The sequence below is a fragment of the Aspergillus bombycis genome (assembly GCF_001792695.1).
Source record: "Aspergillus bombycis strain NRRL26010 chromosome Unknown contig00004, whole genome shotgun sequence".
NCBI classification, from domain to species: domain Eukaryota; kingdom Fungi; phylum Ascomycota; class Eurotiomycetes; order Eurotiales; family Aspergillaceae; genus Aspergillus; species Aspergillus bombycis.
The window spans coordinates 409400-428429 of NW_019170006.1; the positions used below are offsets into that span (position 1 = coordinate 409400).

At 48.7% G+C, this 19030-nt stretch overlaps 8 protein-coding genes across 8 annotated transcripts; 2 read left to right on the plus strand and 6 right to left on the minus strand.

The window, feature by feature from the left end:
• Positions 1–219: 219 nt before the first annotated feature.
• Positions 220–3625, minus strand: ABOM_001172 (FAR11/STRIP family protein; the record flags this gene model as incomplete). Its single annotated transcript, XM_022528302.1, has 5 exons — positions 220–1060; positions 1114–1243; positions 1298–1464; positions 1519–1625; positions 1676–3625. 5 exons carry the CDS (start codon positions 3623–3625, stop codon positions 220–222), a joined length of 3195 nt encoding a protein of 1064 aa, XP_022393903.1.
• A 759-nt stretch (positions 3626–4384) lies between these two features.
• Positions 4385–5227, minus strand: ABOM_001173 (phosphatase PAP2 family protein; the record flags this gene model as incomplete). Its single annotated transcript, XM_022528303.1, has 3 exons — positions 4385–4851; positions 4917–5106; positions 5180–5227. 3 exons carry the CDS (start codon positions 5225–5227, stop codon positions 4385–4387), a joined length of 705 nt encoding a protein of 234 aa, XP_022393904.1.
• A 1430-nt stretch (positions 5228–6657) lies between these two features.
• Positions 6658–8514, plus strand: ABOM_001174 (RBR-type E3 ubiquitin transferase; the record flags this gene model as incomplete). Its single annotated transcript, XM_022528304.1, has 1 exon — positions 6658–8514. One exon carries the CDS (start codon positions 6658–6660, stop codon positions 8512–8514), a length of 1857 nt encoding a protein of 618 aa, XP_022393897.1.
• Positions 8515–8827: 313 nt separating this feature from the next.
• Positions 8828–11722, minus strand: ABOM_001175 (uncharacterized protein; the record flags this gene model as incomplete). The annotated part of the gene is made up of 6 exons (XM_022528305.1): positions 8828–9645; positions 9727–10508; positions 10566–11380; positions 11432–11483; positions 11549–11556; positions 11624–11722. The coding sequence occupies 6 exons, from the start codon at positions 11720–11722 to the stop codon at positions 8828–8830; spliced, it is 2574 nt and encodes an 857-aa protein (XP_022393898.1).
• Positions 11723–12199: 477 nt separating this feature from the next.
• ABOM_001176 (MMtag domain-containing protein) lies at positions 12200–13070 on the plus strand (the record flags this gene model as incomplete). The annotated part of the gene is made up of 3 exons (XM_022528306.1): positions 12200–12237; positions 12298–12767; positions 12841–13070. The coding sequence occupies 3 exons, from the start codon at positions 12200–12202 to the stop codon at positions 13068–13070; spliced, it is 738 nt and encodes a 245-aa protein (XP_022393899.1).
• Positions 13071–13179: 109 nt separating this feature from the next.
• Positions 13180–16008, minus strand: cwh41 (mannosyl-oligosaccharide glucosidase; the record flags this gene model as incomplete). Its single annotated transcript, XM_022528307.1, has 7 exons — positions 13180–13428; positions 13492–14398; positions 14448–14826; positions 14887–14932; positions 14982–15139; positions 15204–15683; positions 15774–16008. 7 exons carry the CDS (start codon positions 16006–16008, stop codon positions 13180–13182), a joined length of 2454 nt encoding a protein of 817 aa, XP_022393900.1.
• Positions 16009–16318: 310 nt separating this feature from the next.
• ABOM_001178 (NAD(P)/FAD-dependent oxidoreductase) lies at positions 16319–17627 on the minus strand (the record flags this gene model as incomplete). Its single annotated transcript, XM_022528308.1, has 2 exons — positions 16319–17511; positions 17588–17627. The coding sequence occupies 2 exons, from the start codon at positions 17625–17627 to the stop codon at positions 16319–16321; spliced, it is 1233 nt and encodes a 410-aa protein (XP_022394046.1).
• A 445-nt stretch (positions 17628–18072) lies between these two features.
• ABOM_001179 (SNUT3/LISCH7 family protein) lies at positions 18073–18837 on the minus strand (the record flags this gene model as incomplete). Its single annotated transcript, XM_022528309.1, has 2 exons — positions 18073–18467; positions 18525–18837. 2 exons carry the CDS (start codon positions 18835–18837, stop codon positions 18073–18075), a joined length of 708 nt encoding a protein of 235 aa, XP_022393905.1.
• Positions 18838–19030: the final 193 nt, after the last annotated feature.

Here is a 19030-nt window from a genome sequence, read left to right on the forward strand (position 1 = left end):
GTGATAATTTCTTATCGATAAGGCTCGGCAGTAATGGCAGCCGATTGCAAACACATCAACTACAACTGGTTAATATCGCTACTATCAGTAGATTGTGCTTGGTGCGATATAACTGAGAGCCACATGATCATTTCTATCGGGGTATATGTATTTCACTCATAATTGTCATTATACTCTAAGATGATAAAGAAACATATTCTCTTGACGTAAAAAATCGCCTCACCACCCCTCCATTTGCAATGGGCCTCCGTCCCATTCAGTTCCTTCTGGCAGTTGTCCACCAGCAGCAGCCATCTCAGCTTCCTCGCTAGCACCATTGAGCATTTCTTCGCCTGAAAGTCCCCAGCCCATTGCTTCGAGCTCTCGCACAAAGAAATCGCGCTCCTCTTCCATGAGTGATGCACCATCCTCACCGCCCATTACGTCTTTATACCGCCGCAGGTGCCACCAGTGTGTCAGGCCGCGGAGCGCTTGTTCGAGAGGCAAGGCTTCTTCCACTTCCGCATCGATGTCTGATCCTGCCAGCCAGTCATCTCGCAGCTCCGGACGGCAGTAGAGGTAGATGGCGGTAATTACACGCATGTTGCTTTGGCGCCATTTGCGGCCACAGTAAGGGACCTGTGATTTGAAGAGCTTGAGGGTGTAGAACCGTAGATACGGATCCGGTATTTTTAGCCCTTTCCGAAGGATAGTACTAGACTTGTATTGCACCAGCAACAGACATCTGTGGGCTTTGTCACGGGTAATCTTCTGCATGATATGCAAATAATTGATAGCAGAAAAGAAATTGCGGAATGAAAACACCTTGATTGGCTCTTTAGGTGGAGGTGCGGTAGGGTATCCCAGCTCATCCACCTCAGGACGAGGAAGATCGGGTTCGTTTAGGAACTCTTCAAAATCATCCTCCGGGGATTGTATTTGTACGGAAGAGTTTCCTGGATCGACGTCTGGTCGATGCCGAGCAATTGGGGGAGGAGCCGCCTCATCCCCGCTTGATTCATCGTCCGAATGCAATGGTACTGGGGATTGATCCGACTGAAGAAGGCAGAAATGGAAGAAGCTTATTCTTGTTAGCAATTGTGGTGGGAGGATAAAAATTGGAAGGGTGCGTACCCCAGCTCCTTGCGGTCAAACTTCTGTGCCACGGCGTGATCAATATCTTGGTGGGCAAACATCTTCAATATCAACGGCAGGTAATTGGAATCGAGCAACAACTGCGTCATATATTCAAATTTCAATATGTCTAGACTCGGTCAGCAACGATGTCATTTGATCTGCACTAGGGTCGTTAGCTTACGAGATCTTTTGAACCACTTTATCAGAAGCAACAGAGATCCTGAAATGGCTTTTCCAGTAATCTCCCGAAGCCGAATGTTGTCAAGTTCCTCAATAGCAGCCTCGGAGTTCAAATCCTCGGAGATAGATATTGGCCCGGGCCCGGTTCCATTAACGCCGTAACCGTCACTAAGAACATGTTAACGTAATGCTCAGTACGAAGACCAGAGCTAGGGCCCATACTTCATTCCTTGGCCACCTTGAGTCTGGCTCACCATAGCACTGACATTCGTCAGGATTATCTTCAAGAATACGATGGTGATGGACTGCAAATGCACGAGTGCTTGTGTCTAGAAAACTTGTCAGGCCATGTACTTTTTCAAATACGGAGAAAACCCACATAGAAAGACTCCACGGCATCCAAGCGCCGTTGGATATCTTCGTCACTGGTTTCCTTGCTGGGCGACCGCCCTGGAGTGTTCTCCTTTCCTTGCTTCAAATCTAAGTCTTGAAAGTTCTCTAGAAGTTCGTCGGGAATATTCATATCAGACGCGGTCCCGCTATCATCTAGGTACCAGCCGCGATCATATTTCATGAACCGTTCACGTTCTTCCCAAAGTTGTCGCATCGCTCTAGTCATTTTGACGTGTGTCGAGAAAAGTTTGCCAGCCTCAATGATTGAAGCTGGTACGTCACTTCCCTCCCATCTCTTGCCTACGAGCACGTCTTGGAGCTCGGTTGTGCCTCTGCCACCAATGTCGTTGCTAGAAACATCTAGAGGTGGGTACATGAAAGGAAAGTTTTGGTTCGTCTGATAGTTTTGTTTCTTTCCCGCTTTACCCCCTGGGCCAATTGGTGATGGAGGAGGGGAAGGCGCAGGTGTTGCTATGTGGACTGACTGGTGAAGGATTGAACCGTTACCACCTGCAACAGATGGGCCGACCCCAGAGAAGAGGCCGTTAGATGAAGCTCCTCTGCTGGGATGCTGGGGAAGAGGAGGGAGAATAGAATTGTTCTCTAGTTCCAGAGGAACTACAGGTTGTGGCGGGTTGTAGGCCGGGTATTTAGAAGTAATTTCTTGCCGAAATATGTGATAATCGAGAGGCGATGCAGTCAGAAAAGGCGTCCTCCGAGACGTATCATCCTCCCTTTCTTTAAATGTTGGTTCCAATTCTTCCTTGGCCCTTTTCAACTCGTCACTGCCGCCAAAGAAGAGGAGCAAAGACTTCCAAAACAAGAGTATTATTCTCGTAAGTGGAATGTTAGCAGAGTCATCCCACCGTAAGCGTGCGATAACTTCAACCAGGAATACCAATAGATTGGGTTTCAAGCCAATCAGGGCATCCCTTAACGGTGTGTGCTGTGGATCTCGGGCCTCTTGCTTCCTACCGACCTCCACGATCAAGTAAAAAGTCGTAAGGACCAAATTTGCCTCACGCTCCATGGCAGCGAGAGATACTGGATTCGTACTCTCGGCTCCAGTGCCAGCAGATTCACTACTATAAGAGGCACGATTTCTTTCAAAAACGCGGCATAGACAATCGAGCAACGGCGCCAGGCCTGAGCTTTCAAGAACCATGTTGGCACTATTCTCGATCCAGCTGATTTGTAATGACTTAAATTTCGGGGCCTCTGCGGCTTCCTTGGGAGGCGGATCTTCAGGATAATCATCTACAGCTCTCCCAGCAGTGGTGCCCCATACGCCAGTCACAATATAACAAACGACTTCTAGGGCTTCAAGGCGCACCGAGACCTCGCGCTCTCGTATGCCATTTACTACCTGAGCCATGAATGCCATTCGCTGATCATCAGTAGTATCTATCCAAGATATCTGCGAGGACTCGGCATTCTGGGCCTCGAGGAAAGAAGTCCACTGTTTCTCGAACGATGATTTCATGCCCATTAGCATAGCTCTGTCAAACTCGCTGTACTGGAACCATTCTTCGATCTCTTCCGCAAATGGCTGAGAATCAGCATACTCAAATGCATAAGCAGGCTGCTCGACCCTCGGCATCTCCTGCACGAATTGCCTGAGTTGTGCAAGACTGAGTGAGTCCGTGGGCCTTTCTAAGTTCTGTTGCACTGGAGCCGGCGGTGGAGGCTGTAGAGGCGGCGGAGGAGCTGCAGCATCACGACGCAAATCCGGTCGCCGGTGAGGTTTTCCAGTCTCACCTGGGGCAGATGGCGTGTTTCCTGAGACTCGCTCCTGCCGTAGGCCCTCGGCGACTTCTTCCATCAGCTGATCGTCTGGGACAGGGGAGATATCTGTCCCTGTTTGGTCGACCTCATCCGCTTTGACAATGTGGTGTTCTGGCATGGCCGTATCGGCAGACTCTGCTGTATCATCCATCTTTTGGGCTCTGAGAGCTTATCTCCTGCCTCTTTTAACAACTAAATGTAAAATGTGCAAGAGTATCAGGGGTATCCTATCTTGGCATAACAGAGAGAAAAGAGAGGTTAAATACGTGTTAAGGTTATGATGTCCTAATAGTAGACCTGGGCGCAGACTGGCATGCTAATCAGTGAAGTTAATGAGACATGATGGAGTCTCTTGGCGGCTTTGGCGAAGCGCAGTTCCGCAGCATGCTTGATAGACGATGGCCAACGCGACGGAAATCCGACACAATTGCCTATCTGCGGGCGAGACCGATCACGTGCGAGGCACCGCGGCAGAGGTATATCAAGGTACCGGAATCAATGGTTTTGAGGTGCAACGGTCTATTGTCATTTGTTATCTCTCTATAACGTACCCTTAATTGACTTTACGAAACGTCTTTTGTCATGCGCGTAGCAGTAATGTGCTCCCATTCAATAGAATACAACTGGGCTCTCACCGCCATTTAGCATATATTTAATTAGTACGGATCTTGTAGCTTCTAAAGATGCACATCCTAAACCCGAAATATCTGTTATCATGTGTGTAAGTATCATAGGAACTTTGCGATAGAGTCACAAAAGACCTTGCGACTTTCACATGTATGCGGTCTATACTTATATTGACCAGAATGCTAAAAGAAGTGAATCCAAGGGTATCACGACCAACACGTTGTAAGCCCTCTCTTTCAAAATCTAAGAAACGAAGTATACGTAGCTCAAGTACCTGTACGGTTCAATCTGTCTTCGGGGACCGGTGATCACTACTAATATGTCCCCGACGCTTTAACTTCCGCTTTGCTTCCCATCTTTGCCATCCGGCCTCGGCTAGATCTTCACTTACCACTAAATCCCGTAGTCTCAAATGCGTCGATATGGTCAAGTCTAATATCCAGTCAAGCCAACCATGTGTCCGGAGGAATGCAGTAACGAGAAACCAAGCAAATGCACACCCAATACCAGCACCACAGCCTGCCAAAACCTGTTTGGGTGTATGGTAGTTCAGATATATACGACTGATGGCCACGGCGCCGGCGCCAACGCTCAATCCCATGGCAAGTACTATCCGTATGAGAATATGGAATGATGACTCGGGGTGTGTGGGGTTATGCCGGAAGGTAAGGAACAGCCCCAGATACACGGCGAAATATGCGACGAATTGTGCATGGGATGATGGCATGCCGTAGCCTTTACCAAGCATTTCTGTGTCAAAGGGTCCAGTCAGCGATTGAATACAACTCGGTCTGATGGATCACCGATCGACGTACGCTTTGGCCTTTCCTCTTGAATGATCCGCTTTAACACAAAGTTCAATGCTTCACAACCCATTTGGCCCGCGAACATCAATAGCACCTCCACTTCCCTTGTCGCCCAAATAAGAGTGACATAGGTCACGCATAGTGCCTGGGGAACTAGGGCAAGCCAGGCTGACAAAAAGGAGAGCGGATCGTTTGGATTCTACCATAGATGCACATGCCTCATCAGTTCCTTGACCACTCTAAAACATGCGCGGAAATTCGAAGTAACTTACATAATGGACATGTGTCAAAGACAAAGATGCCAGTGGCGTGTCAGTCATGTTGATGGATCGAAAGCGCCAACCAAAACTGTTCCTATTTTGTAATAATTTATGGTCTTTTTTCCTCCTTTTTTCCCTTTCCACTTCTTCAATCTTTCTCCGGTTCTCCGTTTGAGAATAACAATAAAATAAGAACGGACTGATAACAAGATGGGAGTATTGTAGGAGCAAACGATAGATTCAACTTATATGGGAAGAGATGAATAACCAAGCAGGTATCATTGACCGACAAACATTATGGATGTAGAACTATCAAAGGAATCCTCAACCCCAGGACAGGGCTAAGTTTTAAGAACTTGATCGCGTATAATATTAAGTATGAATGCCAGCCGTGGTTACGACAGCCCAGAACTTTTAAAGATGTCACATGCTCCCCAAGCGGGAGTCCGTGTCCCTCGCCGCTTTTGTCTCCAGCTAATGGGGGAAAGACCGGAGTTGGACATGGTCAAAGCGGCAACGTAAAATGAGGGGGAGGGGAAAGGAGTGCCTCAGGCTGCAGAAACATCATTGTCAAATGAAATGATGAGAGCAAAAGAAAAGCAAATAATAATTATGATGAATAATTACTTAGCTTAAAAAAAAGTCAGTAAAAATTAAAAGCCTCTTACCTCGAACAAAATACAAGAAACAAATAAACAAAAAATGACTCGGGCAGCAAATCATGCCTGAAGTTCTTCCAACCACATGCTTTTCTGTCGGTCTATGAGTTGTTTTCAATTCCTTTTCTCTTTCTCTCTTCTTCTCTGAAGTCACTACACTTCATGATCTGCAACCGAGAAATCAAAAATTCATTGACAACTCCATCTTTACTATCTTTTTCTTTTTCTTTTTCTTTTCTTTTCTGACCTTTAGTCAAAACATGACGCACTTCTCCTCACACGTTCAATCCGATATCTGGTTCTGTCTTTCTGTCTCGACCAAGATACTCCTATCGCAGACCATTCATTCTGACCTTCACCACTGCCAGAATTTCCACCGTCTGACAGCTCCATTTCCTCCCTAAATACGCTGTCTGTCACAATCTATCGCAGTACCTGAAAAGTAAGAAAGGATTATGGATCCCTCTCGCTCGGTTCTTCCGTATTTCGCCGTTGCCACAAGAATGACATCCAGCCTTCTTGCAGCTTATCACTGTTAATCTATAACTGGTGATTTACTAATCGACGGTTTAGCTGCATACTCGTCTTCTTAGCCTTTTCCTGGACTCAAAATCCTCCCTAAAGAATCATCGGCGCCTTTTCCTTTCGCAGACACCCTCACCCAGAGATTCTCGAAGGCATGATATTTTTAAGCGGTACATATACCATGGTTGTGTCAGGAATATTCCATTAAAGAATCTGCCTCGCCACCTTTCATCAGCCACCCACCCTAAATAGAGACCCGACCTGCACATCCCCTTCTCCCATCTTTTGTGGCGGCCTTAACCTAATATGACTGATACCGAGTTGCTTGATGACGAACGCTCTGTCGAGCTGTCGTCTATCGCGGCCATCTATCCGGAAATCAAGCTCGACCCTTCGTTCCCTTTTAAGGCAACTCTAGATATACCCGTCAATCCTTCACCACCATTACGGATCTGTTTCGAGCAATATTCGGAGACCGAACTTCCAACTGTCCTGACTCCGCCCACATCTCTTGATGTTAGTGAAATTAGCTTGGGCTTCGCAACCAAAACAGTTGACGGAGGCGCCACGGCAAGCTCCGATGAAGATGTGCATGTCCTATCACACCTGCCCCCGCTTTGTCTGGAAATCGAATTGCCCGGTGGCTACCCATCAGTGCAATCCCCCATCATTAAGCTTAGCACAGATCCTGCGTGGCTGCCCTCTTCGATCATCTCCAAGCTATTAGATGACGGGAAACGCCTCTGGGAAGAATGCGGGAGGGATCTCGTTGTATATACCTATATCGACCATCTTCAACAATTAGCCGAGGCAGCTTTTGGTATTGATGACATACCCGACGGTGAAGTCAGGCTTCCTCGAGAGCTTAAAATCGCACTCTTGGATTACAACAACAAAGCTGAGAGAGAAGCCTTTGAGCAGGAGACTTTCGAGTGCGGAGTTTGTCTTGAGCCGAAAAAAGGGGTAAACTGCCATCGGCTCTTACTTTGTTCGCATGTTTTCTGTGTGCCCTGTCTTCAGGACTTTTACAATACATGTATCACGGAAGGTGATGTGGAGAGTGTTAAATGTCTGGCTCCAGATTGCGGCAAGGAAGGCAAGTCTGTACGAAGCCAGGAAGGGCAACCCAACAGACGCAAGAAAAACGACCGGAGTCTGAGCCCTAGTGAGTTACTGCAAATTCCTCTGGAGCAGGAAACCGTACAGCGTTATGTTTTTTTGAAACGGAAGAAGAAACTTGAAGCCGATAAGTCTACTATATACTGCCCACGTCAGTGGTGCCAAGGTGCAGCTCGCTCGAAGAGGCATCCCAAGCCAATTGACCCCATGTCGGATGATCTAGATCCCTCCGATGATGAGGATGTAGGACTTGTGTTCGACCCGAATGGGGATGAGGCTCAGCTGCCTCCTATGGCGGATCGAGTGGCTGTTTGCGAAGACTGCAACTATGCCTTCTGCTGTGTTTGTAAGAAAGGTTGGCATGGTGAGCTTGTACGGTGCTTCCCCCGCCGAGAAGCAGAATTATCCGCAGAGGAAAAGGCGACAGAGGAGTATCTAAGGCTGTACACATCAGCCTGCCCAACATGCGATGCACCTTGTCAGAAACGTATGGGCTGCAATCATATGATCTGCTTCAAATGCGACACCCACTTTTGCTATCTCTGCTCCAGCTGGCTTTCAGAGGATAATCCTTATCGCCATTTTAACGATGGCAACAGTTCATGTTACAACAAACTTTGGGATCTAGAGGGTGGTGATGGAATTGACCCTGATGGGGCCGAAGCTCTCCATCAGATCCCAAATGAATTGCTAGATTTCGACAGCAGTGATGATGAGGACCAGCCTGCCTGGGATTTTGACGATGGCGATAATCACTTTAGGCGCCAAGGTCACCCTCCGCCTCCTGCTCCAGCACCACCTCGTGTCAACCAGAGAGCTGGTGGTCCTGGGCGCCGCGAAGGTGGACGTAACTTGAATGGTTTAGATGCAGCAGGCAGGGCTGCAGCGGCTGAGCGACAAGCACAGGCACGGGCAATGGCTGAGGTACGAGGCCGACCTGATCCTGAAGCAATTAGAAGACCTGGACTTCAAAGATTTTTGGAACTGGTCCAGAACGATAGAGAAGATGAATGGGATAGTGACGAACTAGATGATGATTTTTGATGCATGATCTGCATATTCGAAAAAGGCGTCCCATCGGGACATCTGTATTTATGTGTCAACGCCCAACTTATGTATGATGATTACGAGGTTTTTGCATCTACATCAGCGCATTAGTTTATTTTCTTTGAAGCGGTTTTGTGTTATAAATGTGTCATAGTTATATATTTGACAACTTGGATCCCTATTGATGTACATGATCGGTATGCTATTTGGAAAAACCTAACTACCAACAGCCTCGAAATCTGGCAAACCATTTATTTGAATACAATACTGACGTAGTGGACCACCCTCCTAGCCATTTTGGTGAATGCATTTAGACAACAAGGTATCCATCTTCGTCACTTTCATCGTCCGCTGTACCCGTCGGGGACCAGTTGTACCAGAATTCGTAACTCAAAACGGTATGGTCTGCAAAGAGAAGTAGCAAGCGATAACGCCGAGATGGGTTCCAACCACGCCAAAACTCCTCCGGTTGATAGGCACGGGTAGCCCTGGCATGGCACTCTGGCAGAGTTGGAAAGGTCCGCTGCTCTTGTTCTGGGATGGTATCAACCTTACAGCTGGCTGTGGGAGTAGATTCTCTGGAGACTTTAGTACCACCCACTTCATAGGGGGGCCGTAGGTCTTCGCTCGAAATATCAGATGATCTGGAGCTGTTTTGCAAACATGCGTCAAGTTCGTCATAAGTAGATGGCTTATAATGGAATTTCAGGCCATCTCCGTTGGCATTGTGCGGAATGTTAGGCACGTCAGGAGGCATCTCAAACCCTTGCATTGGACCGACGCTCATGCCTAAGAGAGGGATAAGAGGTCGGTCACCGTACTTTTCCTGGCTCTCGAAAGGAACGATCCAGTCGACTCTGAAAGATAGGCCATTGGCTTCCGACTCAGTTAGGGTGATCACTGCGGCGCGACCTTTTTGCGAGGCGGCCACTACGATTCCGTGTTCGGGGATATATTTGACCATGTTGAAGCGGTCGCATGCGTCTCGAAGCGATCCAACAATGTGGGTGAATTGTTGCCGAAGGGGTGTGCCACAGAAAACAGTTGCGCGAGGGGCAAGCGGATTAGGGATCAGACGGATGTCTGTTTGGGAGAAGTGGAGGATTGGAAAGTTCGCATGTGTTGGGGCTGGAGTCGATGAAAAATCTATTAGTGACTACCTTTGTCCATAGATACTGGGATCACTGGGGAAGGCACCGCGTGACATACGGTTAAAGACTTGGTAAGCAACTGCTTCTGAAGTTGATGTATCATCGCTCTCCGAGATATCATCATCTGCGCCATCCATTTCTATGTCCTCGAAAGGGCTGACCTCTTCTATCGAGTAGTCGTCAAAGTATTCTTCGGCCCCGGGGATATCGCCACCTAGAGCTTCGAGAAGTGCCACTTGAAGAAATTCAGGCGTTGTCAAAGGGCCATGAAAGGGGGTATTATCGGTATATTCTGTATCATCCACCCGACGGAAGGCTCCATTATCACCCTGGGTTTCGCCCTCTTGGCTAGAATTTTGCTGGGGACCCGTATATGACTCCCCGTCAGAACTTGCATTAGGGCTCGGGTTATATTCGAGCATAGAACCGTCAATAGCACTGTGACTGAATGCATCAGCAGAGTCTGAAGGCGGAAGGTTTCTGACATCCTGGGTGTCGCTGGGTTCTGGAGCCTCATCTGCGCGTCGATATTCCGCAGATAAACCGCCATGCACCGCACAACTGGTAGACTGGCGGGTATTGATGTCTTTGTTAATGCGGCAATCCGGTCCAAATATGTCAGGTAAGATTGGTTGTTCTGGTTCAGCTTTAACGGCAGGAGGAAAATAATTGTAGAGCCGAGACGCGTTAGGCACTCGGCTGCTTAACTTTGTCAGGTCCAGGACCGGTCGACCATTCTCTACACGACATTGAGGGTGACCACCGCACGCGTCCTTTGTCGATTTGAGTAGATGGAAAGTACGTGGGTCAAGGGCTATGACAGACCAACCACGCTCTTTACTACCTCGTCCGTCAGTGCAAAACCTACCATAGACAATGTGTTAAGACAGGTCTTACTCATGATTGAATGTTTCTGGGTATCTGAAAGAAGCATCACCGAAGTGGTATACGTTAAATGGGCCTGGGCCCTCCCAGGTTTTCCAAACAAAAACCTGATTTTCGATATCTGTACTGACCATCCATGTTCCATTCGGGTCAAGATCACAATTAAGAAAGGAGACGGATGGTATGTTGGTAAAGTGACCAGTATACGTCAAGCGTATGTTCTGTTTTCGGTGCTTCGCAGGCATCAACTGCCGTAGCTGTTTGAACTGCTCATCACTCTTGATTTCCAACCAGGTCTGGCCATAATCAGGGAATTCTTCCTCCTCCCCTAGTACCTGGCCTGTGTCGTTGCCTTTGCCAGAAGCAGGGTTCACAAGCGCAAATGCGAAAACAGTGACAAGGCCCGTGTTTGCGGTCACTGCAATCAGGCGGGAGAACTTGTGTATGGCTAGCCCCCAGGCGCTGGCTTCAACATATTCGACAAAAAAAGGGATTACCTGGGAGCCATCAAAAGGGCGGTTCTCCTTGCGCTCTGCAGCCCGCTTCAAAGCCGAGAAGATAGCCTCAACACGATAGCCGCAGACATTGCCCGAATCAGTGACCAGCAGAAGGACTTCATCGCGCCCAAGATCATCTACAAGGATATTGTTGATGGCGTGAGGCATATGTGGTGATATATACCCGCTGCTATAAGGGTCCTTCATGACGGGCGTTATAATCATTTCAGGCTTTGATCCAAGAGTCTGAAACGACCCAGCTGGCTCCCAGACATAGATTTGATGGGTATAGGCCACAAACAGAAGATTACGACGTTGAGAAAGAGCAGCCTGCAAGCACATCAGTGAAATTCATCATATAGAAGTGATGCTGCAGCTTACCAGATTATTCCGCCATGCTGCACCTTGCGGAGGGAACGAGTCTGGTGCTCTGCTGCTCCGCGCAACGCCTCAGTCAGTACTGCTCCATGACTGCCGGAAGAATGATAGAATACTTACGAAGAGAACTAATCGAATTGTCAGCTGAAGCATGTCCAAGAGGAAGCAATCCTGGTGACTCGTGATTCAACATACTCTTTTTGCCCCTTTCTCGACGTTCAAAGGTCTAAGATGTAGGCCTTCTCTGGCTCGGGTTTTCCGGCCTGAGGACCCATCGTCAATATTAAATTCCATTCCTACTATCGCTTCCACCTGAGAAGGTGGTATGGAGAATGACCAGTCCAAATCAACTATCAGTAGTGTAATAGGCTATGATTCACAGCTGAAAACATAAAGTGAGGGTGGTGAAGGCGGAAGAATATGCTCATTAGAAAAACAGGAGGGGTATATTTAATGTATCAGATTCAGGTGTGACATCACATGGAATCTGAGGTCTATCACTTTGCAGACCATTTGGCATGATTGTGCTGAGTTCCCATAGTGACGAAGAGACAAGACGTGATCATAATCTTCTTGGTCTATTGGGTACTCTATGAGAACATGAATCTTATGGTTCGATGAAGTCAGCCAACCCTGTTGATCTGCCTCAGGCTGTAGCGCGCACGTGCCACATCGATGGTGAAACTCTCTTATCAGACATCTTAAGAACAATCTATCGCAACACCCTTTCTGGTTTCGTATGAACAAGAACTGCTCCTCAAGGAATTCGCGATGGATCTTGTCGCAAGTATCCGCAAAGAAGGTAGCCGGTAAGCTGCACATGCCTACAGCATCCGTGCTTCTGTTCACTAACCTTACTCTTGCTATAGCGGCGGTCGCGGCGACTTTAAATGGTCCGATGTCAAGGACTCTTCCCACCGTGAGAACTATCTTGGCCATTCCCTGATGGCACCTGTTGGCCGCTGGCAACAGGGCCGCGACTTGATGTGGTACACAAGGACAGATGATAGCGAGGAGGACAGGATTAGAAAAGAACGCGAAGAAAAACGACGTGTCAAGGAAGCCGAAGAAGAAGCCATGGCCCGAGCGTTGGGTCTGCCTGTTCCGGAGAAGCACGCTGGTTCTAACGCCAATCTTACGCCCCTGGGCGAAAAAGATGTCCAGAAAGTAGTCCGGGATACGGCCGCGGTAGAAGACCTAGAGATCGACGAAGCGGGCAAGGGAGTCGGCTACGGTTCATTTCGTGACGGGGTTGCTTCTGTATCTGGCACTGGCGATGGTGATAAACTTGCGCCTGTCGGACTGGATTCCCACTCTTCAGGAAAGCGGAAGCGGGGCAGTGAGCGTAACAGGAGCCGAGCGAGGGACAAGCATCGAGATCGTTTGAGTGATAGAAACAAAGACAGGGATAGGGAACACAGGCACCGTAGGCATCGCGATGAACGCGAACATCGTCACAGGAGTCACCGGCACAGGTCTAGGTCTCGATCGCGAGATCGCCGAAGGAGGCGATCGCGCTCACGGTCAAGGAGCAGAGACAGAAGAGGTAACGACGAAGGCAGGAGTCGCCGAGACGACCGTCATCATACCCGGGATAGAGATTCAGACTACCATCGTCGGCGTTGAGTTTAGTCTTCGATAATTAGTTCTGTCTACATACGGCGTTGGGGCGTTTGTGGAGAAACGGATAGTGTACAAGTAGCATTCCCTAACCTAAACCATGCTCGCTCTACACAGCAACAGTTGCTGTTCTATAGCTCATCATGCCCCTTGCTCTCCGTCACAGGAAGATCGGGCATCGACATCATTTTTACCACCATACTAGTCCACCCTGTGAAATGCTGTGTCCGCTGTCCCTTACCTGTTTCAGGGTTATACTGTTCCCAGGCAAACCCGGTCTTCGTCCATTCCTTGAAAACATTCTCAACTACGTTCTTCCGCAGCTTGGAGTATATTTCACGGGCCTGTTCTTGGTGTGGACCAGGAGTGGTCGCGATGTCCTAGGGTGAAATCGTTAGTCCCAATGTGTAGTTCGTAGAGCTTTGGGTAGGTGGGTTACTTACATAAAGGTTCTTAAACACCAGATAATTGATGTTGATCCATACAGGACTCCTCCAATAATTCTCAGCAGTCCCGTAGAACTCATCCTTTTTGCTTAGACTGCGAATACCGAAATCGCTCCAGAGCTCTTCTGGATCGCTGATCAAGTCCAAGATGGCTTTTAGCCGTGGGCTATCGGGGCCCACCATGCCAGTGAGGAAGGGGAAGATGGAAATGTATCCCTTATGGCAGACATGAACACTTTCCTCATACTCATCAATAGTCGCATCGCAGTATGTCTGCGCCTGTTCGTCCCAATGAAGGTCGTCGACATTCCGTTCAATTGCAGTTTCATAGTACTTGAATTCTTCAGCATCTTCAGCCTCCCCCAACCTTTCAGCAATTCGTCGGAGAGAGCGAGTCATCATCCCCATCCAACTGATCAAATCCACGTGTAGCTCACCGGGGTGTGGGGGCTGTGCTCGAGGATAATCGTCCAACCCGGATGTTAGGATGTGCTGGACAGACCGGCCCCGCCAGCGGTACGCCTCCTTGGTGGAAAAGGCCTCTCGGTCGTAGGACTTAATGTCACCTCTCTGAGTGTTTCTATACCAGAAATAATGTTTCTTTAGTAGTGGGTAAATTGAACGAATATAAGCTTCACCCAACTCCGGTTGTTGCACATAGGCAGAACGGAGACGTTCTGCGATATCTTCAGAAGATTGTTGGACCGAGATATTTTTGTTGGCATCTAACTTATCGAGGAACGCTTCCAGAATAATGAAAAGGGTTGGGGGATTGGCGTAGTGAGGGTACTGGACGGTAAACTCAGGTGGAACTTTGCTGCGCGCCTCAGCGCCCAGGATTTGCTCCCGAGCAATCCACCCATCTTCGTCCATTAAGCTTAACCAACTCTTCACGATTTCAAGCCTGGAACATGTTAGTATTTCAATGACGATAGGGTTACCGGCTAACAAACGCAAGATCTGTATCCCATTCAACGACCGGAATCAGGTGGAAACCCTCGTCCCAGAGAAATCCTCTAGGGAAGAAAGGCCGAGAGGGGACACAGGTAAAGAGATCCTTTGGGCCTTCAAGGACAGGTTGAGCCCTTGCCCTTGCCTCCGCTGTTTCTTCCCAGAAGCCTTCATTCTCCTCATCGTACTCTGGCGCGGCCGAGCGGTCAACAATGTCGGTACCGTGGAAGTAGCCTATGCCACCAACGAGATTGGAAAGCATTGACTTGGAGAATTCGGTATATTTATCGGAATCAAAGGGAGACTGCGGGGGAAGTATCTTGTCGAAGCGCTCAGCAAAAGCTACCGAAGCACTTGTGATTTCTTGGGTAAGAAGGTCGGCTGTAACGTATATCGTCAGTAGCAATCCCACAACAATAATTGGAGTGAAAAGCACCATACATGTCACAGGTTCGGGCGAGGACCCAGACGAGAATAGGATATCAAACTGTGATCTGTAAGCAGACTATTTGCATATTAAATGGTTCCCCAGTTACCTCAAAAGCCCCTTTAAAAACCTTCTGCACAAGCTGAACATTACCATCACCTGGCGCGTTCTTGATGGTGAAGACTTGCGATGGGGGAGGAGGGTTTTCCGCTCCATACTTCTCGATGGTTTCGCTTACACCTTCCTTCATCTGCGAGAACAGGATCACTTGAAGAGGGATCAGCTCTAGATCGGACAGAGTATATGCCTGTACAAGTCTAAGAAAACATACCTTTCGTCTGCCAGGCGTGCTCCGGGGGTATAGTCAAACTGGACACCAAGGTACGGTCCAGTGGCTTGTCCTCATAGCTTGGGTGTTCATGTTCCGGGTACTCGTTGGTCTTAGGGCCCTCAGTCACATCAATTGCAAAGTCACCAAGATCAGAGGTATAACCAGCCAGCTTCACATCCCCCTCAAAACCACGCGAGTCATCAGACTTAGTGTGAAGTCCCAGGTTACCGAGCCCCTCCAGAGAACTGTAAAAGACAACTGTTGTAGGCTGATCCGGGGGTGCATCATCCCGAGGGACACCTTTTACTCGGGCAGCCCAGCTGCCCCCATGCTGTCCGCCAGGGACCTTGATAAAGTCAATTGTCAGATCCAAGGAGTTTCCAGCGTCGTGAATTGTTTGGCGCCCGCCCTTCCGGATATCGTACTCGTCCCATCCATAACCTGCCATCCCTTCATTCTGTTCGCAGGTGTGTCTGAAGTCTTGAAGAGGGTTAGGGTAAGTAGAGCTATCAAGAGACGGCAATGGATGTTGCTAATGGTGAATGGAGGACAACTGTTTGGGACACGTACTGGACTGAGCCGTGGCGTAATCATCTACTTTCGCCCACATCAACCCCGCGGACAGACTATTTGGAATCCGAGGGCGAACCCCAAAATAGAGGTTAGGCTTATAGGGACCCCATAATAGCGACTGATTGTTGGCTCGCGCAGCCTCCTTAGCTAGAACCGATACGTCATTATCTATGGATGCCGCAACCACATAGAATAACGATGTTGAAAGAGTGAATAGTTTGGAAAGATGCATTGTCTAGACAGAAAGCGTGAACAATTAAACGAAAGTCCACGCAACTGGAGGCGTGCACATAGACAGAATGGCTCTGTCACGGCGGAGGTTGATGTTACTATCTATTATCTGGCATTTCACGAGCGGAGAGCTGCTGTCATTTATTTACCCGCCCGGTATTTTTAGCTCCGCTCCACACCTTACGCGGCCAAACATATCAACTTTAAAGACCACACACACTAGAGACCAACCTGAGGAAATGTGTATACGTCACAGACAAAATCCTCACAAGGGAATGATTTGATTGAGATCTTCTATACAATCCTTCAGTCTAGAGATAGTTCCTCGGATCAAGCGACCCGATCTTCGCGCTCTTGGCTGCGCCATCGAACACAAACTCGCTGATAAGCTTTCCTGTGCCTGGTGCATTCTGGATGCCCCAGCAAGTGTGCCCGGCCGCAAGGTATAGTCCCTTGGTTCCAGCATGGCCTACCAGTGGCCCACCACGTGCAGCAGTTACATTAGGCAGGTAGCAGGCTTGACGCGCACAGACTTGTCCATCACGTAGCTCATCGGAGACGCTGCCCACCTGGTTGATGATATCCTGGCACCGCTCTTGGTCTACCTCGACGTCTGCAGTTGTCTTCGGAAGGGGAACAGTATGATCACCCTCTCCACAACAATAGACTGTGTCGTCAGGGCGAGCATAGATTTCTGGCGAGGCGACCGTCGGGCGTGAGGACTTTGACGGGTCGAAATTGGCCGGTATCTCTATATTCGTGAAAAGGGTATACCCACTGACTGGCCTCGTAGGCCGGATCACGACGCTATGAGCACGTGTTGCTGATATCGGGGCATCCGGCAGGACCGATCTCGTCCACGGACCGGCAGCGATGACAACATCAGTTGCAGGGATTGTCTGTGATTCGCCGTTTTCCTTCCTCGTGTATGTGACTGAGTTGACAGAACCCCCAGAGTAATCGATGCTTGTGACGGACCCAAGCGTAATCTTTGCGCCTTTCTCCTCAGCGAGCCTTGCGATGGACGTAGTGAAGAGATAAGGATGAACTTGAGCGGTCTCCCTCGGATCACTCATACTTTCGTAGCCTCTGACACCCTCTGGCTCAAGCCAGTCAAGATCACCGGGTACCCTTGCTGTTTTCAATTTACTCAGTGCAGCTGCACTCCGCTTTTGTAAGGACACTGAGCTTCCCCCCTCTCCTTCGCCCGCCTTTCTCTTCTCGCTGAGTGGGCGACCTCTGGCGATAAGCTGGCCACAGTTCACCTCTCTATATCCCCATTTTTCCTTTCCATTGTGCTCCTTAGCAAGCTCCGCGTGCAATTTATAGCTCAATGGTACAATGTTGCTTGGGTATGCCCATAATGCTAAAAGACCGCCTGCTTTGCCTGAAGCCCCTCCTGCAATCTCTGTTGCTTCTATGAGGGTCACTGAGTGTCGGGAAGGATCAAAAGAAGGATGTCTTGTCAAATAATACGCTGAGCAACATCCGATGATACCACCACCTTGGACGAAGTTGTTAGTCTCTGGTATGTATCGGCCGTGCGGGGTAAGTCTCAGTAAGTTCAAGTCGATTCATACCAACGATTACAATTTCCCGACATTCGTTGGGGGCTGCCATTTTGCAATACGGCGCGATCCTAGACCCTAAAGCCCTTAAAGGAGCAACTGTTGTTGGGGGCTTGGGGGAAGAAGATGTTGACGGGCTTTACAGGTTGTGGGATATCAAGCCATACTTTTTTATTTATACAAGCGCATACGTCACTACAAGTCATGTGCCCGGCCAGGCTAATACCGAACATTAGCATACATAGTTAATAGCTGTATCATCTCGTTGGCACTATCTCTTTGGTTTGTGCAAGGACAAGAAAAACATCTAAAACCTGCCCAAAACCTTGCGCGAGTGAAAAGTGCAGAGAAAGTAAACCTTACTCCAACAATGCATATGGCTGTAGTCAAACCCCAGCTAAAATTGGTCCCGCCTTAACAGATACGAAAGAAGAGCAGAAATAAGAAAAATGAGAAAGGGGTCGAATAGTAACGAATAGAGGTAATTGATCCATCCATCATCTTGAAGGACTGAGTGGTCGGTTGAATCCTCCTATACGGTTCATATACTGTCTGTATTCCGTCTTCTTTTCCATCCGCACCCCATAGACGTCGTTCCCGGGTACCTTGGTATTCTTTGTGCTCCTGAATTTGGTGAATCCCATGCTTCGACGCATCATTTCTTCAACATCGTCTTCCCCGGCATCATCGATGTCCATATCCATCTCGTCTTTGTACCGATTTGGAGTCCTCAAGTCAGCGGCACCATTCGGCTGTGTTCTGTGGTCTTTACGATCATTCCTGCGGTCTCCCCTGGGTCCCCGAAGAGGTGGTGTCCTAGATCTATCCCTGTTCCCGTTTCGAAGGGGGGAGCGAGAACGGTCACGGTATCTGTCCCCTTTTGAAGGATACCCTACAAGATTCAAATATTAGCGCTTATCCAAATAGAAAATCATACCACGTAACATACCTCGCTTTTCATAGTATCTATCGCGGCTAACGCTTCTCTCTCGGTCTCTCCTGTCGCGATCCCGATCGCGGTCCCGGCGATCCCTAGACCTACTCCTATCTCGCCGCCTGTCCATTCTATCTCTTGAGCGGGAACGGTATCTTCGATCATCGCGCGGTCCATCTCGTCGCCCATCATCCTTTACGTTTGCTTCACGTCTAGGACTCCTATTATATTCCGAGCCTGGTTCGGGTGAACGCGTCGGCCGGTCATCCATATCCCACATTGTCGAGCTATCGACTCGTCGGGCTCGCTTTGCAGGTGGTTCGGCCATCCTTGTATGTGAGGAACAAGGTGTTATCTAGTTGAAAGTCTGAAGATGCGATCGTTCGAGAATAAGTTAGAGTAGTAGAGTCGCTGACTCTGTAAAACACCAGCCGAGAGGTTGACTGGGAAAAATCGAAATGAACGTGACACTGTGCGATAATATGTTAATTATTTCATCATTATTTGCTTAGAATGGGTAT